Source organism: Dendrobium catenatum, unplaced genomic scaffold (assembly GCF_001605985.2).
Source record: "Dendrobium catenatum unplaced genomic scaffold, ASM160598v2 fragScaff_scaffold_726, whole genome shotgun sequence".
NCBI lineage: Eukaryota > Viridiplantae > Streptophyta > Magnoliopsida > Asparagales > Orchidaceae > Dendrobium > Dendrobium catenatum.
Genome location: NW_021319188.1, coordinates 1,007,115 through 1,034,819, shown reverse-complemented (window position 1 = coordinate 1,034,819; position 27,705 = coordinate 1,007,115). Strand labels below are relative to the sequence as shown.

The window sequence follows — 27,705 nt, the reverse complement described above, 5'->3', positions numbered from 1 at the left end:
ATATATGTATATATATAGATATATATGAAAAGAATAAGAATCGTGGATGAGTATTTTTATGCTTATTGGAAATTAGAAGTTTTATGATTTGTGTAATTTAGAAGAAATCTAAAAAGTCTCTGAAATTTTGATCTTTGACTTAGTTTATCACAAGTCAACATGATAATACATGTTTGTCTACATGAGAGCCTGGTAAGGCTATAATATAATGACTTTAATATTATTTGGTAGTGAAATCTTTTATACGTCAAATTGAGAACTAGTGTCACATTACAGTCATGTTAAATCACTAGTAGAAAGCCCTCTAAAATGCTGTTCACCTTGATTTATTAGCTGAGAGATTTGATTACCAATTAAAAAGATTTGAATTTGAGTCTCACGTATATAATATAGTTATTCGTTTATCTTAATCGAATAAAAAAAAATGAGAGAGAGAGAGTCCTTAAAAGGAATTTTTATTTCGTCCTCCCACCTGACGTAGAGATACGTCCTCCCACCACCAAAAAATTCAGTTTTTGCTCGGTATTGCTAGGTATTATTTGATAATAACGAGGAATATCATCATGTGAAAACCAATACCGAGTTATACCGAGCAATACCGAGCTTTTTTCTAGAAAAAACTATGTATTTTTTTGTATTGCTCGGTATTGCTCGGTATAGCTCGGTATAACTCGGTATTGGTCTTCACATGATGATATTCCTCGTTATTGTTTGGTATTGCTCGGTATTTGCTCGGTATTTCTCATTTTTTAGCACGATTTTAGCTCTGAGATGACGTATCTCTACGTCAGGTGGGAGGGCGCAATAAATATTCCCTTTTAAGGAGAATTTGATCTGATCGCATTAGAGTGGCAGGATTAGTTGTGTGGGAAATGAAAGGAACTCTAGCGAAGGTAAAAGAGGCCACGACAAAAGAGACTCTTCCACACTTTACGCATCTACTCAAAGCGGATCGAGATCCTCTACAATCATTAGCACGAAAGCGAGCTGTATATTGTAACGGCAACCTTGAGTTTGATTTCCAACGGCCAAGATTTAAAACATCAATCATAAAGTTCATTTAGAAAAAAGATGATGGAGTCAATGGTATTTTAAACGGAGGAGATGCGGATGTTCCATCGTTCTGTTGCCATGATGCTTGGAAAGAATTTCGTTCTGACAAAGTAACGTGAATTCAGTAAACACCGCGACTAAGACCAATGACGTGACAGGTGAGGATCAGATGACCGCAACGGTGGATCAAAGGCTGAACTCGCAATGCTAATCACTGCTTCTTATCCGGGTGGTGAAGAGCCGGCTTGACAAAGCTTAGGTCAATGCTTCGAATTCATTGACAATCAGTGAAAGTCTTAAGTGTTGGCTTGTGTAAATTGGCGTGGGTTGCATGCTAGGTCGATTGGGATTTTTACTGGCCTAAGGATAGTGCTTCCTCGTCACAAAAAAAAACCTCTCAATGCCCAGGTAGTCTGTAGAGAGTTACTCAGAGCACCTTTAACAACTGTAAGAACTAACTTATTGAATTAAGATTTTACTCTGACACCACCAAAAATAAAAAATTATTATTAAGATTTTAAATCTAAATTAGGATATATCAAACTATTCTTATTCACTATTGTTTAGCTTGATTGATGGACGAGTGCGATTGGATACCTCCAAACCAGTGCTCGAACGATCGAACCCCTTCGAGCTGCAGCGTCTCTTAAATGGAGCCCAATCAAGTGCAAGTTAGGAAATAAGTCTTAAGTGTTGACTTGTGTAAATTGGCGTTGGTTGCATGCTAGGTCGACTGGGATTTTTACTGGCCTAAGAATAGTGCTTCCTCGTCACAAAAAAAAAACTCTCAATGCCCAGGTAGTCTGTAGAGAGTTACTCAGAGCACCTTTAACAACTGTAAGAACTAACTTATTGAATTAAGATTTTACTATGACACCACCAAAAATAAAAATTATTATTAAGAATTTAAATCTAAATTAAGATATATCAAGCTATTCTTATTCACTGTTGTTTAGCTTGATTGATGGACGAGTGCGTTTGGATACCTCCAAACCAGTGCTCGAACGATCGAACCCCTTCGAGCTGCAGCGTCTCTTAAATGGAGCCCAATCAAGTGCAAGTTAGGAAATTTCTAAGGTGGGTGCCACTTCTAGGTCAGCCGATGAATTAGTTATACCGCCAAGCGCCTCCTAAAGAGATGGTAGCGGATAGATACCCCGTTTAAAAAAAAAAACTCAATTTTTTTAATTCAATTTAAATTAATTTGGATTGAGTTACTTTAACCCCTTCCCCCACCTTGATCTGAATTTTAAGGAAAATTTAAGAAAATTTTTACTTAACGAAACTGTAACAAAATTATATGAAAATATTCTGATAAAAATAATTTGAATTATGTTTAGATTTTTTTAATCTGTATTATTGAGTGTATATGAATAATTTATATTATATTGATCTTAACTTTAAAATTATTGAACTTCAAATTTAATTAGATATCCTCAAAACATATTTCTTCCAAATTGTTTATAGATACAAGATCGAAGATTATAAGCTTATACAACCACCCAAGTCCTCATTTGGGCATCTCCAATGGAACGTCATACAAACATATGGCGTTTCTTTGATCGCTCCATTCAAGTGGCATTTTTTTCGTTATTTGACTGCGGGTGCACAGCCCAATATTGGTGTCACACTATTCACCATTAAATTTTTTTTAATTCAAAAATTAATTATTAAATTTAAATATTCAAGTTTAGAAATTTTTTATACTAAATAAAAAATAATAAATTAGAAGTATCTTATTTTTTAGAAATCTAAATATTTTTACATAATTAATTAATTTAAGATATAATATTAAGATAAAATTCTCATACATAAAAAGATATCAAAAAGTACAATCCTTAAAAAAATCAAAATCCAAAATGAATTCATATAACGAAAAATTAAAATAACAAATAACGACAATCTAATAATCTGGAGCAAAAATAATTTTTTTATATTTTTTTGACCTCTTTCTAGAGATTTTCTGTTACATCGCTTAAAACTTAAAGGCTTTCTTGAACCTTTCATCAAACTGATCAAATGTTGTATTTCTGATGTTTATTTTTCTATTTGCATCAATGGTTCTCTTGAAGGCTCTTTCAAGTCCTCCTCTGGACTTAGACAGGGATGTCCCCTTTCCCTTCTCTTGTTTTGTATTGCTATGGACGACCTATCTTGTTGCCTTCAACCTAATCTTTTTCAAGGTATCACCTGTAATGGTGTTAATGCTAACCACTTGATGTACGCTGATGATCTTTTAGTATTTGGGAAAGCCAATTATGATAATGTTCATATTTTGTTAAACTCCTTAAACCGCTTTGCTGAGGCCTCTAACCTTGCTGTAAATCCTACCAAAAGCTCAATTATCTTTGCCAAACATGTCAATTCCTCCACTTCTATTGCAGATCTCCTTGGAATCCTGCAATCCAATTCTTTCCTCACTTATCTTGGTCTCCCATTCGAGACTCAAGTTTTCTCACTTCCAATCCATTCTGAGCAGAATTTCTGCTCTACTTGCGGGTTGGAAAGTTAAGTTTTTGTCTTTTGCAGGGCGGCTACAATTTCTGATATTTACTATTGCTAATACGTTAGCATATTGGATAAGAGGCGACATAATACCTAAAAGTTGTAGATCTCTCATTTCTAAGCTTTGTTCTAAATTTTTGCTGGATGGAGACATTAAAGCTAAGAAACTTCATTTAATTGCTTGGAACACTATTGCTAAGCCGAAAACTCATGGTGGTTTGGGTATTCTTTCCTTTGATGCTCATTATTTTGGTGTTGCTGGTTCTTTCATTTGGAAGATTTATAACACTAACAGCCTCGTGGGGAATTGGCTTAGAGCAAAATTTATGTCACCCTGGAAACCAGTTCCATCATCCTCTTCCACCTTCTGGAAAATGATTTGTTCTCATGCTACTGCTTTCAAGCAATGCTTCACTTTTTCGGTTGGCCCCAATAGCAGTTATTCCTTCCTCTGGGACCCTTGGCTTAATGGTAAACTTTTGGGTGATGTTATTTCTGATGAAAGGCTGTCTTCTACAGTGGTTGGTAATTTCATTTCCAATGGAGCTTGGTGTTTACCTGATGTTTTTCCTTTTGAGGTTAAAGCTGAGATCTTGAATATTAGTATTTTGGAGGAGTCGGTAATGATGTGGGATGGTACTAGCAATGCCAATTTTTAAGAATTTCACTTCTAAATTTTACTCTAATTTAGAGTTGGTTACCTGGCATGATTTTGTCTGGTATAAGAAAGCTTCTCTTAAGTTTTCCTATTTCACTTGTATGGCTTTGATTGGTAGGCTTAAATGTGCTGATATCCTTATTAGAAAAGGCATTAATGTTTATGAAGATTGCTCCTTCTGCAACTCTCACAGGGAGACTCTTCAGCACCTTCTTTTTGAATGTGATTTTACCTTTTCTGTGTTGTTGTTGGTTTTTCCCATTTCCACAATTTTTTGTTCAGGCCAAATCTGTTTTTGGCATTTGATTTGTTGGACTCTGCTTTCTCTTCTTCTCTTTTAGAGAAAAACTTTTGTTTCTCTGTCATGGCTTGTTCGATTTATCACATTTGGAGGGAGAGAAATAATAGGCGTTTCTCTAATGCTTGGAGATCTCCTAATGTGGTTGCGGATAGTATTAAATCTATTATCAAATTGAAGGTGAAGTCTTGGAAAAATATTGATAGGATCAAACACAAATATGCCGACTTTTTTTATCTTGATGGTGGTGTTATGGCCTCATGGCAGTGTTTTGCTGGGAATGTTGATTTATGGCCATGGCTGTTGTGGATTGCTGGAAAGTTTTTGACTGGCCCTTACAGGTCTTTGCTGGCTGGTTTGAATTATGGCAGATGGGCTTTTCAGAGTATTTTTCTGGAAGTATTTTATCAAGTGTTGGAATTTTGGTTTGGAATCTCTGCTTTGTTGCTGTTGATGCAGGTTTCGGATAGCCTGCTGGATAGTCTGGATATTATCCTGGGTGACCTTTATGATTGCCAAGAAAGCTACTTCGGTCTCTGGGGGAATTTTTTTTGAGGACAATGATGATAGTTGCTGGACCTCTCTCCTTGGATGGTCATTTTTCAACAACCAGAGGATTTTTTGACCATATTCAGTGATTTCATCCAGTATATCTGTTCGGTCGGGTGTTATGGCCTCATGGCAGTGTTTTGCTGGGAATGTTGATTTATGGCCATGGCTGTTGTGGATTGCTAGAAAGTTTTTGACTGGCCCTTACACGTCTTTGCTGGCTGGTTTGAATTATGGCAGATGGGCTTTTCCGAGTATTTTTCTGGAAGTATTTTATCAAGGGTTGGAATTTTAGGTTGGAATATCTGCTTTGTTGCCGTTGGTGCAGGTTTCGGATAGCCTGCTGGATAGTCTGGATATTATCCTGGGTGACCTTTATGGTTGCCAAGAAAGCTACTTCGGTCTCTGGGGGAATTTTTTTTTTTTAGGACAATGATGATAGCTGCTGGACCTTTCTCTCCTTGGATGGTCATTTTTCAGCAACCAGGGGATTTTTTGACCATATTCAGTGATTTCATCCGGTATATCTATTCGGTCGGCAGCCTGAGTCCTAGATGCTTTGCATCTAATGCCACATTTTGGTTCTTCATATGTTTTTTTGGATAATTTGGGTGGTATAGTAATGGTTTCTTATTGTCCACATAAGTTTTTTTTTTTATTATTTCTTATGTTGGGCAGTTTTTCCTTTTCTTTTTCTTCTTTACTTGTAATTCTTTTACCAAGTAATAGATGGGCTTAATGCCCCAAAATTCCCTTTTTTTATGTTAGAAAATAAAATTCGGTTGAAAATAAGTTATAATATTTTGATGTATTACTATATTTTGGAATTTGGAGTGAAAAATAAGATTGGGTTGGAGATTCCCTTAGAGTTGAGCTGACCTCAAGTGACGGGACTGCGGAGTTAAAAAATATCGGAATGAAGTGGTACCCAGCATTCCAACGAATTCTTCCGCCGCTCTTCTTCCCTAGTTCCTGAAAATACCTGCCACGCCACTTTTTTTTCCAGAGACACCTAACCCCCTCTCCCGATGATTGCCGCTGTCGCGTCCACGCATACGACTATACTTTGCGAGCTTGCACCGACGGATGGCGCCGTTGGTCGGAACAGAGACCTTTCGGGGATCCCTCGTCTCCGATCGGCGGCAGATCTATCGCCCGCAAGCGGGAAGATTATCCTCCAGCCGCGGCTCTGCACTCTTCGATCGTACGGATCAGGAAAAATCCCAGCTCCCGTAAAGAATTCTAGCAGCAACACCACTTTCTTCTTCGCATCCCTCGCTGATTACGTTGAAAGCGCCCGCAAGAGCCACGACTTCGAGATCGTCTCCGGTCGTCTCGCCATGGTGCGTTTTGATTCCTTTATTAGAGGAAACTGTTCGACTATTTCTTTTTTAATCTCAACTTTTTCATCTACTTACAGATTGCGTTCGCGGCCGCCGTCGGAGTGGAGTTCGTTACCGGGAACTCTCTCTTCAAGAAGTTGAACGTTGAGGAGATCGCCGAAGCCGCCGGAATCTGCCTCGCCGTTGTTACCTCAGCCGCCGTCTTCGCCTGGTTCTCCAGCGCCAGGGCTCGGATCGGTCAAATCCTTAATCTTAGCTGCAATTCATTCGTCGACTCTCTCGTCGACAACATCATCGACGGCCTGTTCTACGAGAACGATCCCTGCGATTGGTCTGATGAGATATAACTCGTTCTTGATCCAAGCATCAAGTAAAAAGATTCAGTCGAAAGAATCAAAGATGTTGGGGTCAAAATTATAGAAACTGAGTGCTGTAAAAAGTTTATTTAGTAAATTAGATACGAGTTTATGTATAATACATAAAGATAAAATGAGATATAAGAATGTTAATTTTATAGATCCATTTAGCTATACAATTTTCTGTTGATCTATTACACCTTCGGGATCTAAGAGGCATTCTCTATTGCTTTGATGCAATCTAAGACGCTAGCCTTCTTTGACATGGCAGACATGAGGGCTTCATGAGCAGTTCTGTTATTCTTAAGAAGAGAGCCTGCAAATAAGACCTATAAAGAATTCTGTTAGGATATTGTAAATAAATATAAAAATTACGATATTGGATATTTAAATATAAATATATAAATTCCTTCATAAATTAATGCGTTAAAATGGTCCGGTGAATAAGCTAGATTTGAGATTAAGATCTTACAGCCCATCTTGTTAGATTCTGCTGTTTCTCTTTGCTAAGACTGGGCTTAGTTCTATTGAAAAACCTCTGAAAGGAAAAGCACGTTGCAGGGATTAAAATCAATCAAAGTTAGGCTTTATTTGGGACGGTTTTCTTACTATTTTTTTAAAGTATTTTTTTACTAAAATGTAGAAGAAAGAAAGTCGTCTCAAATAAAGCCTTAAGCAGATAAAGCTATGTGTAGTGTTTTGCCAGGTGTTTACCTGAAGAGAGAACAAATCAGCTGATTGGCCAATAACCTTATCATATTGGAGGCCTTCAGCTGCTAATCCAGCCATTGACACAACAGCCAACCTGCTCCAAGCCAACCCAATCCTTCATCGTTATCTCTTGAAAATTATGTGATTCAAAAGGCATCTTTCAAGTGGATGAAAGTCTAAGGTTTTATTTGAGATAGCTTTCGTGCTGCTTTTTAAAATAGCTTTCTAGTTGAATAGAAAACCATTTTAGAAAGTAAGAAGAAAACTATCCCAAACGAAACCTTAATTTTGAATGGCAGCCGTTTCTATGGCAAATATGTTAGGATAGAATACTGAATTTGGTACCTGTCCAGTCCCTTATCATCGAGATTTCCAGTATATATAAGCTGCTGCAACCTTTCATCTCCTAGGTTGACATGCTCCTTCCCAATATCCAATGAATAATCCAAGATGGGAACACCAATCAAGTAGGCAACTGAAGATTCAGAAACAAGTGTCGCTTAGTAAGCTTGTTAATGCTTGCATCCATAGGAGAATATGAATCTTCGGAGGTGATGAAAGAGAAAGATAAAACTGAATATTATGCTCGAGGAGGGAAAACTCCCAAGGAATTTAATCCAAATGCTTGAAGGTCTATCTTCACGATTAGAGTTTATATTGCCCACCATTTTTGTAGAAGGTGCTCTAAGCCTATCCAATATGACTATAATCATATTGCACTAGTTGCATGTCATATAGGAGCTATGGGTGAATGGCCATCAGCTCTATTCTAATGAGCATAAAATCAAAAGGAAGATTGCTCGACTGCCGCTCACCTCCAGCATATTTGCCAACATTTAGACCTACAATTCATGACTTGAAGAATTCTACACCAACCTTTTATGTGGATTTACCCTGCTTTACTATGTGATTCAACCTTGAGGGTAGGATCAAATTTAAAGTGTTAGTAGTGTTATGAATAAATGTAATATAAAATAGTTTAATGCCTCACAAGAGTTTATAGGTTATTTGGTCTATTAGGTTGCTTAATTTGTTATTATGGACCATATATGGCTATAAATAGCCCTCATGGGGGGAAATTAGTACATCAAATCAATGCAATGAACAATTTTCCTTCGATATGAAATTCTTCTTCCTCCTTCCCCTTCTCTCAATCCTGTATTGTTTTCGAGTTGTGAACGAACTACAATCATAGTTTATCTCCTTCCAAAAAGTTCATGTGTATCAGTTGAAGAGTTTTTAAAAATTCCTTAAAGTAAAGCTTAAAATTTAACGAGCGTGAAATTTAGAACTACAAATTATGTGGCTTCTAAATAATTAGAGAAAATTGAAAATAAATATCGAAATGGTAGGTTACCTAAGAAATGAGCAGCTTCATGCCTGACAATCCTCTCTTGATAATCCGGAAAAAATGAAGAAAATCCAACAATGGCAGCTTGAAGAAGGCTGCATTTGTAAAAAATACAATTGAATTATGAATGTTGCTAAAGTTTGATCATTCATAAAGTTTATCAAGGGCTTTTGTTACATAAATTAATCTAACTTCTGTTGCAAATATAATTCATCTCATTAGGTAAAAAAGGTTTATAAGACCAACCCTTAATGGTTCTAAACTTTCTACCTATACAATATGGGAGAACATATCAACTGACTTATGAACTTACCCGGGAGAAATACTCCCCACAGCCAAAACTATCAGGGGAATACTTCCAATTAGGTAGGGTACAAAGAAGCCCCAATCCTGCAAATTCAACAAATTAGCAGAAGTGGCATGTTTTACATGCTAAGCACGTTCGCAAACCATGTCCTTTTCTTAATTCAAAAGTAAAATGATTATCTTCACACACTAGTGATAATTACATTCTTTGAAGTTTAAATTTAAAAAAGGAGCATGAGAGAATCACCAAGGACCATAAAGAGTCATTTAGTGTATTCTAGGAGATAAATACCCCGGGTAGTCTACCAGCAAGGACAGCAAGTAATCCTGTAGTTCCGACTACCGTAGAAAGAAGCGCTGCCTGCAAAAACAAGAAAGCAAATGACTTAAAAGCCTACACTTTCTTATGGAAATGGGGTTCTACATTAAATTGATAGAAACTGGAATTCACATTATCACTTCACATGCTCAAAATGAAACGTAGAACTGCCAGCAATATAGTTGCACAACAATAAGAAAATATTGAAATCTAGCAAAGTTTTTCTTGCCTAAATTATATCTTTGTGCTTTCTGGGGGTATGAAAAACTACATAAATTGCCAAAGAGAATTTTCCGAACTTAGAATAACAGCAACTTTAAATACGAGATCATACAAGATCTTTATGATGCAGCTATTAGCATTGTGAAGGGACAAAATATTCAGACTGGCATCCACACCCACTCAACCGTATTATCAATATTTCTGCGTGTTTTAAAGTGGACGAACATAACCATGCAAAGAAATTAACATGTGGCAAAGCTTACATCATTTCTGACGCTTGGAATTGCAAGATTCTCTGCATTTTTTATTCCCAGAGTGGTTAGCTCCCTCAAAGAAGTCTGCATTTAGTTCCAAAAAGCATTCACAACAGCAAAGCCATGGACCAAACATAAAACCAGAGAACAGAAAAAACAAAATACAAATAGAAGAACGGTTGGGAAAAAAAACACTGCAAAAATGTAGAAATTGAGAACCAACTGTACGACGTGACACATAAGGTTGTGAGCTCCACTTCCTCGCCCAACCAGCTCCATTCAGTTGGTCAAGTGCATCTTTTACAGCGTCACTATCTTTCTGCAACAATTTACTTTCATGAAAATGTTGCTCTAATGTTGAAAAAAGATTAGGAGTTAACCATAATAAATTAGCACACTAATATCTCAAGATAACATGTCAGGATTTTATTTATTTACTTGTAGTCATACCCAAGACCTCTGATTTGGGAGTTAAAAGGCACAAAGTCACTGGGTCACACACAACATGGTAAATTGTCAGGAATTCTATTTGAAAAATATGTCCTACTTAGAACAATAAAAATAAATTTGTAATCTGCATACCCAGGTAAAAAATCCAAAGAGTAGCAATTTCACATGCACCAAGTCTAACCTTATCCTCAATAATCTTCATTGTATGCCAAAATATTCAAGTTGATGGAGGCAACATATCCTTTGTAATACCTATTGCCCTAGGATCCACCAAATCAAAGTAATTTGGTATGAATTCACATTTATCTTGCTATAATTACTTATTGAAAGCCTTAGAATGTATAATTGACGTTAAATAAGAGTAAGAAGGGAAATGAGGAAGAAAAATTTATAAATGACAAAGGCGTCATTGTGGTGTTGCGGTGCCATGACATTGAGCTCTTTGTTTGGGGAGAAGATTTAGAGGAGTGTTGCGGTGCTTGGTGGCGCCACCACGGCACACGGCTCTATGTTTGGATAAATCTGGAAGGATCTGGAATTTCTATTAAGCACAGTGGCACTAGGGTAGTGGACACCACAACGCTGAACCCAAAATGATGTTTTTTTAAATAAATATCTAAAACCATTTTGTAAAACACCTCACCCTGACACCTTGCTAGAGAAGGAAGAGGAGAAGGAGAGAGAAAAAGGGTAGAGGGTTTCAAAGGGAAATGGTTTTTATTCATCCGTCGAGCTAGATAGGGATTTTGTAGAGCATAAGGTAGGCTTATGAACTCCTATCTGTGATTTCAATTCTAGCAATTCTATAAAAGATATGGATTAGAATGTGTTTTTCTCAAATTTTACAATATTTCACCATGTAACTTTTAACATATTATTGAATATTTTATTTTGAACATTTTAACTATAAGAAATAAAAATTCTATTAATTGATTTTCTCTACACAAAATTTTGCATGTATTAAACAAATGAGACATTTCTAGCTTTTGTCGTAGTTCTATAAAAAGATTAAAAGAAAATTATAAATCTTCCTCTAAAATTATAATTGGAATGGAAAAAGTATAGTTGTTAAGTTTTTATACATGCAATGTGAATTGGCATCCAGGTGCGAGCCAGTCGCTGCAATGTATCAACTAGAGCTTTGATGCGGAAGAGATACTGAGTCATATTCTGATTGTTCATCTGAATATTGTGCAGCTCATTCTTGAGTTGAATCACTAAATGGTGTGAAACCGTAACCTGCAAGAGAAATGCACAGAAGCAGAACAAGAGATAGGAGGAGAAGGAGAAGAGAATCTGAAGAAGAAGAAGAAGAAGAAGCTGTGGAGAAATGGGTAAAAGCAGTTTTCAATATAATATCATCTGCTTTGCTGCCTAAGCTCCAGTCCTAATATAAACTGTAAAACTAAAAGAGGAAACGTTCTTCCAAAAGCAGAGTAAGAAGGCAGTAAGGGAAAAAGCAATAAAACAGTAACATGCGATAGTGGAGCAGGCCGTTAATCGGTATAATGGGGTAAGTTGATCCGCAGGAGTAAGATAGTCCACATCACTAAAGAGCAATTGGATGGTTGAAGACATTTTTCTAGTGTGGGCCAGATGTTGTGGGTTGTTTGAAGGGTGAGAACATATGGAAGAATGGAGGGTGTAAAGGTGGAGAAAAGGGCAGAAGCTAGGTTTTGGTCTAGAAGCTGCCATGAGGTATATTCGGAATTCACGGTTAGATCACCTGTAGGGGATGGGGTAAATTTGGAGGGACAAGCCTGGGAGCCAGTCAGGATGCCTTCGAAGTCATTAGTGGTTAACATTTTGAGGATCTGGAGTTTCCATATGGGAAAATTGTCACCGGTGAATTGAATATTGGCTAGGTTTTTGAGATTGAAGATATGGAATTTTAGAGAGGATGGGATGCTGAAATCTGCTTGGGAGGGGGAGGTGTAGGGAGCCGGACGTTGGGAGGAGGTGGTGCTGAAGTCACCCGTGACAGGAGAGATAAGAGCAGTTGTTAAACCTTTAGCTCTGATACCATGAGAGAATACATGTAAATAGTTGAATGCATTTAACACAAAATGTATCGTGTACAGGGTAGGCTATATATACGTAAACTAAGCTTAAACAGATACAGTGTGTGTCAGAATCAGTTGGAGATGAAAGGTGAAGATGCAACCCGCAGTTTCTATCGGACGTTGAGGCCTGGAAATGGCGCATACTTTCGCTGTAGTGCAGAGAGATGGATGAGAGGTCAGAAAAGGGAAACTGTATTTGATATTGGTGTCCGCTTAATAATAGGTAGCTAACAACTAGAACATGAGAAAGTAAATATCCATGAAATCAACCAAAGAAAAAGAGTAGGTAAATCACGGGAAACCTTAGCAATCGCCGCATTGAGCGCCTCGAGATCGACCCCTGGCGCAGCAGAGGAAGCTCCAATACACCATTTTCTCCATATTTCCGACCTTCTGAGAGGAGATTCCAAATGATAAACCCTAGTGCTCGGGTAAACAACAAAAGGGACGAAGCGAAACGCCATCCTCAACTCTCCCGCCTTAGGAGAGCGAGAGAGCAGCAGCAGAGTTAGGAGATAACGTTCAACTGGCGCGAGTAAAACTTCGTGGTGCAGCGGACCATTGATTATTGACAGAATGAGCCGAAGCCAGCTTTGATCAAGCTATGTGATCTGGTTTGATTAAACTCCACCGAAATTTTTTATACGCACGGAAAAACTTCTTATATGTTTTTTATTTATTTTTTCTTCTTTAAAATGGATGTAAAATAACTATAATTGTAAAAAATTAGAAGAAAAAAATACGCCGCAAATATAAAAATATATAGACAAGTGACAACTCATTTCTAACTTCTAAGTACATTTACGTTAAATTAAATGTGCTTGATCATGGCTGAATACTTAATACATTTTAAGGTTGTATCATAATACTAATGATGTGGAGCGGACTGGGCTTGTTGGTTGATGAGAAAAAACTCCTCCCATGTGATATGTGCTCCAATCTCTCAGGTTGCTCAATACTAATAATAATAATAATAATAATAACAATGATACGACATCGCAAAATTATCTTGATCGGGCACGAATCTCGAGGCAAAAGCTAGTTGGAAACTTCAAAAATTATTTTTGGAAGCACCCGAACTCCGATTTCACTGAACTTATAGTCAAACTGAGCGTCTCGGAAATACGAAACCAAGATCAACCCAATCCGAGCCCAAATGAGTCCGAATCAAGGGTTCAAAGCGCTGTCAGAAGGTTCAAACCGCAATTTGAGTTACCAAACGGTCTCCGATTTTGACGATCTTATACTCGAATCGAACGGCTCGACGAGACGAATCCAACGAGCCCAAGATCATCGAATTCCGACATCATTAAGGCCTTCAAATGTCCAACGAACGGTTGATCGTCTTGATTTGTAAGACGGATCAACCTTTGTACTTCAAACAAATACTAGTTGAACTTTGCAACTGGGCGAGGCCCCGTGGTTTTTTCCCTCTTTAAGGTTTTCCACGTAAAAACATTGGTATTCATTTTCTCTTTTCTGTTCGTGTGCGGAATACTCGTGCAACGCTAAGATGAATATTTCCTAACTCTACTGTCGCGTATATTCTAGCACGCAACAAATAATAATAATAATAATAATAATGATATTTATCACTATTTTATAATAGAAAAAAGTATAAAAATTTTAGATTTGCAACGACAAATGAAAGTTACCCAATTATAAGAATGATAAATAAGAAAATTAATGATTTATGAAAATATTATCCTTTTATTCATGCGATCATGCCCGAAAAATTTTATGATTTTACTTATTGATATTATTATGCACCAAATATTAAGTACACATAGTTAAATGATGATTGCAAAACTCATAAGAGACAACCGTTTTTTACATGGAAAACTTAGGATAGAGAAGAACTACATAATCAGGTGATGTTGGTTAAATGAGCATTTTCGAGCGAGGGTGGCTAGAGGTTGTAGTTAGGACACGTGTCAAAAAAATTGCAGTTAGGCAACATTGATTGTAGGATCGTATTCAGACAACGATAGTCAAAAGACTATAATCAGGTGATGGTAGGAAAAAAATCCTAATAAGACAATGGAGGTCGCAAGACCATGGTTGGACGTTGATGTTCAAAGGGAGATAGTCAAGTGACATTGGTAAAAAAATAGTGATGCAACGATTGAAATTGGGCAATATTTTGCGGTGGTGCTATGGCATTGTTAGGTGATGTTCCGACAACGGTGAGAGATTCCCCCAACAATGATCAAAAGCTTTTCTTTTTTAAAAGGCAGCATATCTAATTGTTTCATAAACTATAGGCTTTATTTTGAACAACTTTTTTACTATTTTTTAAGTAGTTTTTTAGTATAAAAATTTTTAGTTCAAAAAAAATTTGTGCTAAAAAATTACCTTAAAAAATAGTAAGAAAACAATGACAAATGAAGCCTTAATTTTAAGGAGGTGTTAATTGCAATAAGCCATTCAACACAAGAGCTACAAGATTACACTGCTTCTAATACAATGAAAAAAAAAAGGCTCATTTCTTATGAGACATTAGAAATAGGAGTAACGAAAATGGAATGGATATACTGACAACATTTTCTTTTTAATAAATATACCTTCAAAATAATATTAAGCAGATGCTAGCTTTAAGGATGAAAATACACGTCTCCTTAACTATTTGTTATACAAAATTTTCTCCTAATAAATAAGTTAACTCATGAGCCAATTAATTTGCGCTCGTAAAATCAAGCTCAAGCTTAATTAATTAATTAATCAAATTTAAGTTCAAGTCAAAAGTAACTCAAACTCGACTAGACTCTATACACCCCTTCAACACATTATAGGATCAAATTTTGCGTATTACACCAAGGATTAAACTTTAATAAACATTATTAGACCCAAAATCCTAAGCTTCTGAATATTATTAAGTCACTACATACAATACATATTTAACTATTTATACAAACTAAGGGTCTATTTAGGATGACTATAATATTTTCTAAAGTTAATAATGAAATTACTATGAAAAAAATAACTTTGTTACTATGATTGTATATAATGAATTTCCACCATAGGAACATCAGAAAAACAATGAAAAAAAGAAGAAAATAATAGTCAAATAAAATTATGATTGTTATCTGGAAAATAAAATATACATAATGATATTCCAAACAAATCATAAGCTAGTAATATCCTATGTTTTAAACATTCACTTCCTCAAAAACAGTTCTCCGTTAAAACTCTAAAATACAATAATTCGTCTCTAATCGAACTCCATTTCCCCCACTTCTTCATCTCGTTGCCAAAGGTAACCATCTTTCTCCTCTTTCATACGCTTATGCTGCAAATCCCAATCACAAAGAAAAATATAACGTGTGTAAACAGTGCGGCATCAATATTGACGTCGCTCTATTCACTCTGGAGAATAGCGAACGAAAACATATTTAGTTGGATCGTTTGGCAGACGGCAATCACATAGATGTTGTTCCATTGCTGATAATGTTAGCCGCTAACATCACAATTAAATTAAAATAATATAAACGTATAGACCCAACTAAGCATTATTCGCATACTGATGGAGCACTATATATTGAAGAACCAGGTTGGGCCAATAATCCAATTGAGTATAGTGTGATTAAGATTTTGTTTGAGACAGGCTTTTTTATTGCTTCTTGAAGCAGCTTTCTAGTACAAAAAATTTAATTATTTAACTAAAAAGTTACTTTAAGAAGCAATAAAAAAAGCCGTACCAAACGAAGCCTAAGTTGGAGTGTGAATTTGAGTGGAAGGCCAAAAGTTGCTTTGAAATCAGATTTTTTTTTTTTTTCAATGAATTTATTAATGAACCAAGTTGGCCTTGAATCTGACTTAAATTGAGCCAAATCTGTATCAAATAGAGCTAACTCGAGCTAAATGTGCAAGAATGCTCATTAGACTAACGTTTTATTTGAGACAACTTTCATGCTACTTTTTAAAATAGCTTTTTAATACAAAAGTTAAATTTTTTGAACTTGAAAGTTGTTTTAAGAAGCAATAAAAAAGCCGTCCCAAAAGAAACCTAAGATTTAGTTTGGGACAGCTTTCTTACTACTTTTAAAAACAGCCTTGTAATGCAAAAATTTATCAAACTAAAATTTTTTTACTAAAAACCCATTTTAAAAAATAATAAAAAACTATCTCAAATTAAACCTAAGAAAGAATCCAAAAAATTGAAGATTGAATGAAACTTTGGCCTAACTCAAACTCGGATTGACATTGTCATGCCCAACTTGAATCAAGATCGAATCAAGCTAACATATGACAAAATTCAACTTGGCTCAAAATCAGGATAAATGACTTTAAAGTTTTGTTCGAAATCATTTTTTTACTGTTTTCTAAAACAACTGTACGATATAAAAATTTTTAATTAAAAAAAAAAATTTACTAGAAAATTGTTTTAAAAAACAGTAAGAAAACTGCCTCAAAAGAAGCCTAATCTAACTCTGAGCGAGGCCGGCAGAGATAATTAACTGCCATTCTATTAGAAATGCTATTTTTTAAACAACATAAGTCATGCAATGAAGAAAAATAAATAAATAACACAGAAATAATTATTAAACAATAATATTTTCTACTATGCGTGTCATATTACTCCCTAAACCCTATTACTGGGAATCATAAATTACTGAACTGAAAAATCCATGTACATAAAATATAAATATATCTACAACAATGCGATCAATACTACTAAAAATATGTGATGAATAGACTAACAGGCAATCCAAACATTACATCAGAAAGATCAACGCCAAGAAACATCTTCATTCCTGCATTTCTTTGTAAAAGAAAAGCTAATTCTAATCCAAGTAGTTTGAGATCAAGAATGTCGATAGATCCCTTTCTCTGCTTTGCTACCACCATAACATTCGCTATAGAAAAGAGATTTTATTCAATAACACGCATAGAAAGATGAAAATCTTCAGCCTATCAAAGAAGAACAAAATGGGATACTAAACTAGGTGAAAGAAAATAGAAAAAGATGCAAAAGAGATTTAGGCTTCGTTTGGGACGGCTTTCTTATTGCTTCTTAAAACAGTTTAGCAAAAAATTAAATTTTTTTACTATAAAACTGCTTTAAGAAGTACTAAAAAAATCGTCCCAAACAAAGCCTTAAAGGCTCACCTCCACTTGTAGCAGCATGTGGAGAACAAACCAGAATTTCAGGCCCCCAAACATCGACAACAATTGAAATATCTTGTGCTTTTCTTCCTTGTCTGTCAAAGAAAGCAAACGAAACCCAAAAGATTGTGTTACCTTACCTCTGCCAAGAAATATATGAAATGGTTCAATTATGTCAGCAACAATTGATGCAAAGAGTCGCAAAATATGGCACGCAATTGGCTATCTTGGTGATTAATGTTTGAACATGATTGTCTTTACTTTTAGTGACTATCCAGTCATCCACATATATTAGTACAAACATTGTGAGTTGTTGGAAACTATAAATGAATAAGGATGTGCACATTTGAAGTTGAAGAACTCATGTCAAAGCAAAACTTATGAAGATCATATTACCATGCTCGTAATGTTTGCTTGAGACCATCTAGTGCTTTCTAGAGATGGCAAACAAGATCGAGAAAAATGCTGTCAATAACACCCAATTGTTGGATTTATTATTATGTGCAGAGACCAGATGTGTCTGGATGTGTCCGGAGACCAATAAAAATATGCCACATCACCCTAAAAATATATCGCGCTTGGTACCGAGCACGGCACCAAGCGTAACTGGATGGTTCTCCCGTCCGGTGTCTGCACAGAATAATCTCTCTGATTGTTGGGACATCAAAACATTCTCATGAAAAGTGCCATGCAAGGAGTTGTTTATGTCAATTGATGAAGGGACCACCATTTAGAGGGGAGACAATGTGTGAATATCGGTTGTCTTTATGATGGGATTGAAGGTTTCTTGATAATCAATGCCCAAGTGTTGATGAAAACCTTTGGACATAACATGGGTCTTGTAGCATTCAACACTGCCATCAGGATTATGCTTGATATGAAAGACTCATTTGCAAGCAATAAATATTTTTTTTAAAATGGTGTGATGGAATGCGTTCCCAAGTCTGTTCCGAATCAAAGAATTAAATTATTCTAACATTGCATGGCCCCATTCAAATCGTTTGAGGGCTTGCATGACATAGGTAGCTTTGATGAGGTGAAGAGAGAAAATAGGTGAAGTAAGTATTTCGAGTTGCGTATAGTTATATTGTTTTTGGTGCTAGTATGTATAGGATGGGGAGGTGGGTCAACAATGGGATTTGTGGAGAGAATTGGAGGACAATTGCGCCTACAAGGTATTTGTGAAAGTAATAAAAAAGAGGGGTGGTGTTGTGGGGAAAAAATACAAAATATTACCTAGCAATGGAGAAGTGATCAAAAGCCTTCTTTATAGGGGTATATCCAAACGAGGTGTGGTGAGACAGCCATTATTATTCTTTTATTAGATGCAATCACAAGATTATGAGATTGAGATTGAGATTGAGCCAACTAAGTAAGGCATTGTTGGCGGGGTGCAAGTAAAAAATATTGTTACAATATTATGTGCTTTTCAAAATTTGTTGGCTACAAGGTGCATGTCATGGTGTCACGATTGTGTGAGATTGTGGGAATGATTTGATGTGTGGAAGGAGAGGGCAACAATAGAGATTATGGAGATAGGATAATGGTTGTTTGAGCTTTAAAGAGAAATATAACTTCAAAAAAGATCAAATTTTGATATAAATATTTTGTTAGTGGAGTCGTAACATTTGTAAGCATAGAGAACAGATTAAAAAGATGAAGGGTGTGGAGCAAGACACAATTTATTGGAGGCATATGGTTGAAATCCATGGATATTTCGCATAGATTTCGCGGATCGCCAAAAGGTTTCATATGACATTATAGATGATTGGGTTTTTGGCATTCTATTTATTAAGTAGACAATAATTTCAAGCGAATGCAACCAAAAGGTGAGAGGAAGAAAGGTGTGATGGTCTGCGCCCAAATTTGATAATTGATGATGTTTGGGCATATGAGGTGGAGTGGAGTGAGAAATTCATTGTGCACTAGAAATGTATGCATGGCTTGTTATTCACAACCATTATTGCTATATGGAGTGACCAAGGGTTTGTCCAAAAAAACAAAAAGACAATGGCATCAAATAAAAAAATAGTTTTGACATCAAATTTCTTTTGGAGTGGATCTAGTCAAACATTATGACTGAAGTGGTCGACAAAGATTTTATAATGTTTGTAATTATCATGGTGATCTCCATACATATGAGTAGACTTACTTAGAGTGTTTTACTAGATAGAGATGTGATTGAAAATAAATATTTGTGTCGTTTTTTGTATTAGTAGACTTTACAAGAAAATGAAGAATGTAAAATGGATGATATGCATGAATATTTTTCAAAGATTAAATGAGATAAATTTTGGAAGAGGGGTGATCGAGATGAGATGTTGGTGTGAAGCATCAAATGGTCATTGATCTAGTGGATCAATATGAGTCATTCAATGATGTTTTGAATTCTAGCCAAAGTTACTCTAAGTACTCCTCACAAAAAGACTACAGCACCTTATTTTCCACATGGAGGTTCGAGAGCTAAAGAAATTTATTGTATTTGCTGATAATCAGTGTTGACGACCATCATGTACAATTGATGCCACCATTTCCTAACTTTTGTCCTCCAAATATTGCCTCCTAACTATTAACATTCAACCACAATATTGGACTTCAATTGTTCATAGGTAGACACACAACTTTTGCAATCTCTATATGAGAATCAGGAAATTATTCTTAATTGTGTAATCTTGTATTCTTTAATTGTAGAGAAGAGTAAAACCTTGTATCTATAATTATATATTGAACTATTGTAACTAGGTCAAGCCTCGTGATTTTTTCCTCTCACAACTTCTCTTTATAATGCATGCTGATCTTTGAATAAATCTAAGTTATTAAATACACTATCTATCATTGCAAATTATCTAGTATGTAACAATTTGATGATGACAGTAGGAAGCAGCCCAACATATTAAAAATATTTTTCAATAACTGACAATCAATCTTTCAATCAGGAATAGAACAATTTAGGTCTTGAAGGTTGTTTGAGCCTCACTTTGGAGGATCATATGCGTAAGATGAAAGAACTTTCAATCCAAATAACTCAACTCTTAATAGAGACTAGACAACAAGAATATCATCATGACATCAATTCTCTCACTGCAAAATCGATAATAGTTTGGGAGTGATGCTACTCATAAAAGAACTACTCATGAAGCAACTCTCCTTTTACTATAACCTCATAAAGTTTTCTTGAATGTTGCCAGAACAACCAATCTTTCCGATGTTGTTTGACTAATTCATAATCATCCAACACACATGGAGAACTTAAATTAATCACCTTATTAATGGCACTAGTGATATTATAAGAGATGAGCTGTGATACTTTATTCAAAAAATATTTCCTTTGAGAGAAAATAATCAATTTATCCATTATCATAGCATTCAATAGTATTCAACGCTAACAAATGTAATTCTTGAACATTATATTTCAATTAGGTTTAAATTGCATGTAGTTGGTCTATATAATGGGCCTTCTAACGCATACAAGTATATTGATCAATATAGGACCCTCATGTAAATTACGCAAATTTTTAATGTTATACCTGTAATGGATTCCCTTCTCTTTTTTATGATTGAGCTCTAATTTTGAGAGTTTTCCTTCAAAGTTTTGGAGGGATTGTGCCCTAATCCGAAAATCATTAAAGTGCACAACTCTAAGGATTTTACCGTGGAAAATCTTTGCTTTTGATCTTGTTTTGTTCCTCTCATGCTCATTTGAGAGAAATTAGGGCAAAATCGAATTGGTGAAACCCTAGGGCGTATCAGAATACTTTCAAAGATTCTCCTTTGAAACATATCAGATTTTATGAGTGGATATTAAATTCTTATGAGATTTATTTTGGAAGCTTCTGTCATAGACTTTTTTACTCCTCATTAATGCAAAAGATTATATGGTGGTTTGATCTCATTTACAGAGTAAAAGCACAAATAATTGCTAACAAGACCATTAATCCTCATCAATAGCAATTTGAATGATTCTCAAGAAAATGAAAGAACTCATCACAAGAAATTGATCAACTTGCTCAATGAAAACACAAGGGCAATCAATAGACCAAAACTCCCTTCTCACCATATTCAACCTGGGCGTCCAATTATATCTCATTAAATATATTTAGGGCTAGCATTTTAATGGAAATCAAAATTTCTAAATATCTGAAGTGGCAAAATACTTAAAAAATCTAAAGAAAACAGATCAATCTCAATATTATCATTTTTATCATTCAAATGAACATTAAGTAAAAAATATATATTTTAGATTGAAAGAATAGATTAAACGTCTTATTCACTAAAGATATTTGGGTCATTATTTATAAGAACAACTTTCTGATCATCACCCTCAAAATAGAGTAGATTAGAAGAACCCTAACAAAAAAATTATTAAAATTATTGAATATAAATGCCATAAAAAAACAATAAACATCATCACGCTGAAGGATTCAATCACCAAAACAATCCAAAAAGTTGAGCTCCATAGACTATTTAAATAGAATTTATATATTAACTTTTATTGAAGATAAAGATAGAACTTTCAAGTAGACATCTTTTAAAATGATTAATGAAGCTTTTTTTTATATATAAATAATATTGTATCTAACAAAAAATCTTACAAGACATGCCCATAAGAAAGCCTCGATGGGAAGCTTGCAGGGAACAAAGTTTTTCACTCGAAAATTACTATGATAACAAGTGGACGATAGGGTCTCCACTCATAAGTCATAAGCACTAGAAGGCATGCCCATAATGCAGCCTCAGTGGATAATTAGTAATGGAGATTAACAGGGTATCCACTAATTCAAAAACCTCAAAAGACAACGTTTTAGAAGGTACATACTTCTTCAGTTAAATAAAAATCCTAAAAGGCTACAACCTCGGAATGTATAAGTTTCTCTAATAATCCAAAAATTTCAGAAAGCATAAACCTCAAAATATAAAAATACCAAAGAACTTAGAAGGTACATATGGACTAAAAATCTCGGAAGGTACGAGGCACAAAAAATCTAAGAAAATATAAATCTTAGAAAGTACATATTTAACTAATACTCTAAAAGTAGCAAAAGATTAAAAGTCTTAGAAAATACAAATACATCAAAAGCTTTAGAAGGCTAAAAAATATTTAAAAGTCCATATTGCTTAGACTCCATAAAAATCTCAGAAGCCTAGAAGATACTTATTTTTTCGATTATCAAAAAATCCCAAAAGGCATAAGCCTCAAGAAAGTTTTATTAATTAAAATTTTGAGGTCATTATGTTCCAAATGATGGAAAAAATCTTCTAAGAATACTTGAAATTTTCAAGTAATCCTCAAAAACATAGGAAAAACTTAATATCCTCTGGGGACAAGTTCTCATAAATCTAAAATTACCCTTATACAAAAATAGGGACTTCATTAATATCAAAAAATTTATTATGAATATCAGTCAAGTTTGTATATTAAGAAATATACATTTCAATACTACATACATAACTATTGGATTTACATGATGTCAGCACACAGTAAATCTTCAAACACATGCATCAAATTTCAACGAGTGCTCTCTTCCATCTTGGAGTTTGATGCAATAATATAAATTTTATCCCATCTTTAGCACATCTCAAATGCTTCCAATAGTTTCAATGCCAATTTTGGTGCTTGACACTACTAATTTAACACAAAATATGATATCAAGCTGAAAGTCAAACTCCATGAAAGTACTTTTTTAACAACATTGTTTCATAATCATTGTTCCCTATTGGGAGAAAATCGAAACTTCAAAATGGGACGAAAATATATTTTCAAATCGTCATCAGTAGTGGCCAACTAGCCCAAGTTCGGGCAAAATTTTAGGCCCGAACAAGCCTATTCTTGCATTTTTGGGTCCTTGGGACCATTTTTTTCAATATTTATGACTCAATTTTTAATAGAGCCTTCATGGTCAAATTCGAGCAGATTTAAAAAATTCATAACAATATTTTTCAACATAAGTCGGCTTTATGAAAAGTTAAAATTATAATTAAGAAAAATTTACTAGGTTCACGATCCATATTGACATTAAGGGAATGGTAACACCTTGTAATTTTTTCAAAATTATAACTTTATGCCGCAAAATTTTTAGAAGACTTAATATATACTTTTGAACAACACAAACTTTAACGTCCGTAAATAAGAAGGCAAAGAATACATCTCAAAAAATTCACTAGATCTGCATGAATCTCAAGGCAACATATGAATTGAAAACTTCCATAATTAAATTTAGAACCACCTAAACTTTGATTTTAGCAAACTTATAGTCGAACTGAATATCTTGATGATGTGAACCCCACAAGTGATCCAAATAGACTTAAAATGAGCTCAAATGAAGCACTTGAATAATAATTAAAAACTTCAAGACATTAATTGAATATTAAATAGTCTATATATTTTGCATGCTTCTAGTCAAATCAAATGGGTCAATGAAATGAATCTAATAAGCATAAGATCATTCGATTCTGACATCGTTTAGGCACTCATATGCCACATAAACAATACATGATCAAGTAGATCAATATGAACTATTTGATGCGGTGCTTGAATTCTGGTCAATTTATCAAAGTAACACTCTCAAAAAATTATAAATGGGGCATTAATTTCTATGTGAAAGACATTCGAGAAATGAGAAAGTTGATAAACTCTATTGAAATTTTTGAAGATCAACGCTAATGACCACCACCAGCAAGCATTGTTGCCATCACCAGACTTCTATCATCCTACTATTGTTGTTTGACTACTAATAACCAACCCCATTATTGGACTTCAACTGACCATTTGTGAGCACCCCTTCTGTAATCCTCACAACATAAATCAGGCAATTGCTCTCAATTGTATAATCTTGTATTCTTTAATTGTAGAGAAGAATGTATTCTTGTATTTATAATTATATAGTAATGCATTATTGCAATTAGGTCATGCCCCATAGTTTTTACCCTTTATGAATATTTCACATAAAAAATTATTCTCTCATAACTTTTTATCCATGGGTACGTGATATTTGTACAAAGCTATGATACTAAATATTCTACCCACACAAATTTTCTAACACATAGCAAAGTAATTGACAAACTTGGTATATCATTGATATTACAAATAATAGGAACTACCCCTTTCAGCGACCTAAATATTAAAGAAGCAATGACCATAAGAAATATGTAGGCTAATGTTATTAATAGTAAAAACTAGCTCCCGTCCCTTAGGGATTTTTTCCCTCTGCTAGGGTTCTGTTGCTGGGCTTTGCTGGGGTTTCTCCCCTCCGGGGTTCTCCCTACCCCGCTAGGGATTCCCCGCCGGTTGCTATCCTGGAGTCCAGGGAAGTTTCCTGCTCTTTGTATCTTTATTGTTTTGGTGTTTGCTCTTTTTTTTTTTCTCTTTTTCTCTCCGGCGATGCCGGTATGGCTCCAAATAAGTTGCGAGACCCCGATTTTTTTTTGGGTGTTCTCATTCCCGTTTGTTTTTAGATGGGCTTGCTGGTTCTTCTACTTCTTCCTCATTTCCAGATCTTCGAACCTCTACTTTTCGGGGTCTGCCCTCACTTTGGATTTCCGACCAGGAAATCAAGGTTTTGGCTTCCCCTTTTCAATTTTCTTTAATTGGTTATTTTCCTACTAAGAGGCCTTCTCTGGACACCATTCGGAATTTTTTTTAACCTAAAGCTAAATGGCGAGGTCTCTGTTACATTGCTGGATCCTTCTCACAAACTGATCAAATTAGCAAATGACCTAGACTATTGTAGGGTTTTTTGTCATAGATTTTATCTGGTTTTCAACTGTTATATGAAATTAACTAAGTGGTCGCCTTGCTTGGACGTTAGTGTTGAGTCTCATGTTATTCCGATTTGGATTTTTTTCCTCACCTTCGTCCCCATTTGTACACTCCTCGCATTCTTCATGGTATTGGCGCTATCTTTGGCAAACCATTGAAAATTGATGAAGCAACTTCTATATGCCCACGGCCTTCTATTGCCCGTGTCTTAGTGGAACTTGATATTACTAAATCTTATCCTAATCAAGTCTGGTTAGGATCTGAAAATTTGGGGTATGTCTAGGAGGTTGTTTTTGATGAATTCCCCCCATTTTGTGCGTCTTGTAAGTGTATTGGTCATGTTCCGGGTAAATGTCGTCATGTTTCGGCTGTTCCCCCTAATATCACTCCTATTCTGAGCTCTAATTTAGTCCATGCTATTGTTGATAATGTTATTGTCCCTATTGTAATGGTGCCTGAGGTGCAGGAATTGGATCGTGACGTTAGTATTCCTGAGGTTGAGGTTAATGTTTTGCCTCTTGTTAATGAGCTAAGGTATCCGGTGCCGACTTCTCCCAACCTGTTGCCTGTTAATTCGTTTATCAATGTTACTTCTGTTGATGAGATTGGTGTCGTTGGGTCTACTGTGAAAACTCCTGAGGATATTATGCTTGGGGTCTTTGCACCTCGGGCTTGTGCTAGTGTTGGTGATCTTTTGGGTGAGTCTGGCATCCCTAATTCTTGCCCTGTTGTGTATGCGGTGGAAGCTGTGTCTACACCGTGCATTTTGTGGAGCATTCTAGTGAGTCTCGTCCTTATTTGAGTGGGGATACTTTGGTTACACCCTCACGTGTGATGTGTGTGGACTCTGGTGTTGTTCCTACTGTTAATTCTCCAGTTACGCCAACTTTAAATGCTTATTTTGTTGAGGTCCCTATTAATTTAGTATCCCCTAAGGCGTTGGTTGCTCAAGTAGGTGCTAATTCGGGGGAGAAGGTTAGGATGCAACTTGATTGGCTTCAATGCTCTTCTGATTCTTCTTCGGAAGCTAGTTAGGATGATGTACCTGGGGTTGATTTTCCCTTACCGAATGATCGTCTTGTTGTTTCTGTTTCTTCTCGTGGGAGGGGCCAACGTGGGAGGAAATAAGTTGTGGGTTGGTGTTGTTGTCTTTAGTGGTTCTCGGTTGTCTTTGCTGCTTCTCGATGGTGGTTTTTGCATTGATTGGTTTTGTTTGTGCTGGTTCATTGGAGCTTCGATTTATATTTACAGTTGGTCATTTGTTTTTTTGGGCAATGTTATGGCTGGGGCTTGCTTCTCCATCACCATGGCTCATGGCAATCTTTGGTGGTGGTCTCTTACTCGATTGGGTTGGCTGCTTCGTGATTTACTGCTATCTTCACCAAATTGGATGGTCTGAGCTTAACTTCGGGGAAGCTGGAAGCCTCGGTCAATTACTGAGCCATTGGGTTGTAATTTTCTTGTATTTTCTGTTGCTTTCCTGTCATTTTGCTCCTGTGGTGCTTGTACTCTTTTTATGATTTTAATGTAGTTTAATATATATATATATATAGGCTTCAATTAGCTGGCTAATGTTTTTATGCTTTTATCGTTAGAGCTTTTCAAAAAATTGTTTTCTCAACCATAATTGCTATTTGTTCCTTTTCACATACAGCATTTCTAAAACATATTTTGATAAAAACATGAGAAAGGTCGTCAATTTTTTCCCATCTAAACAGATCTAAATTTTGTCAGCTGCATTTGAAAGCGTAAGCCAAATGAAGGCTTAGCTTTTCCACAAGTAGCTCTCCTACCTCTGTGCAGGGTAAAGTAAAAAGAGTGCAACTTAATCTTTTTGAGCAAATAGTGGGCTTCTAACCACATGAATCAGAATGAAATTATTTACAGGGGGGATTAACAACATAAACAATTTCAAAGAATCTTAGCTGCATTACAAACAAATTAACTTGGCCATAAGCAAGCCATTTCAAAGAATCATTTGACCGGCAATATGAAAAACAAGACTTACCACAGTGGAGTTACCATGCTGCTGATGAAGTGGGAGATTCTTTTTAAGGGACTCAACACTCTGGTCACCATTTATGCTAGTACGGTTTAGGAGCTCGTCCTCATTCCCAAGGCTCACCCGGCTCTTGTTCTGCCTCCGATGTTCTCGAATCCTAGAAAAATCAATTGAGTAATCTGGTAGACCCACCTTTCCATCCCACTCACCAAATGCTGGTACAGATAAACGTTCATTACCCTGTTCAAACCAGTAAGCAAGATGACATCTCCCAATCAAAAGTACAGCAGATCCAACTTCATTTATTCAATAAGAAAATTTAACAACTCAAGTTTCAATCTAGGGTATCACTTAGGTTGCTAGAGAAGCTAGAAGCTAGAACTAATATATGGATATTATTAGT

At 35.5% G+C, this 27,705-nt stretch overlaps 2 protein-coding genes and 1 long non-coding RNA gene across 3 annotated transcripts; 1 reads left to right on the top strand and 2 right to left on the bottom strand.

The window, feature by feature from the left end:
* The first annotated feature begins 5,910 nt into the window (after positions 1–5,910).
* Positions 5,911–6,922, top strand: LOC110098040 (stress enhanced protein 2, chloroplastic). The gene is made up of 2 exons (XM_020824744.2): positions 5,911–6,406; positions 6,484–6,922. The coding sequence occupies exons 1-2, from the start codon at positions 6,092–6,094 to the stop codon at positions 6,751–6,753; spliced, it is 585 nt and encodes a 194-aa protein (XP_020680403.1). The 5' UTR covers positions 5,911–6,091; the 3' UTR covers positions 6,754–6,922.
* Positions 6,835–12,996, bottom strand: LOC110098038. Its single transcript, XM_020824740.2, has 10 exons — positions 12,741–12,996; positions 10,149–10,244; positions 9,935–10,009; positions 9,423–9,491; positions 9,138–9,214; positions 8,831–8,919; positions 7,819–7,948; positions 7,477–7,567; positions 7,235–7,300; positions 6,835–7,091 (listed from the first exon to the last, which is right to left on the bottom strand). Exons 1-10 carry the CDS (start codon positions 12,900–12,902, stop codon positions 6,972–6,974), a joined length of 975 nt encoding a protein of 324 aa, XP_020680399.1. The 5' UTR covers positions 12,903–12,996; the 3' UTR covers positions 6,835–6,971.
* Positions 12,997–16,973: 3,977 nt separating this feature from the next.
* Positions 16,974–27,571, bottom strand: LOC110098007. The gene is made up of 3 exons (XR_002303283.2): positions 27,309–27,571; positions 17,548–17,639; positions 16,974–17,294 (listed from the first exon to the last, which is right to left on the bottom strand). It is a non-coding gene; the product is annotated as an uncharacterized LOC110098007 (long non-coding RNA).
* Positions 27,572–27,705: the final 134 nt, after the last annotated feature.

Coding starts and splice junctions, on each gene's coding strand:
- LOC110098038 (XM_020824740.2), bottom strand. CDS start 12,902: ATGGCGTTTCGCTTCGTCCCTTTTGTTGTTTACCCGAGCACTAGGGTT. Junction 9,492..9,934: donor TTCCAAGCGTCAGAAATGAT/GTAAGCTTTGCC, acceptor TTGTTTTTGCAG/GCAGCGCTTCTTTCTACGGT. Junction 9,215..9,422: donor TTGCTGGTAGACTACCCGGG/GTATTTATCTCC, acceptor TTGAATTTGCAG/GATTGGGGCTTCTTTGTACC.
- LOC110098040 (XM_020824744.2), top strand. CDS start 6,092: ATGATTGCCGCTGTCGCGTCCACGCATACGACTATACTTTGCGAGCTT. Junction 6,407..6,483: donor TCTCCGGTCGTCTCGCCATG/GTGCGTTTTGAT, acceptor ATCTACTTACAG/ATTGCGTTCGCGGCCGCCGT.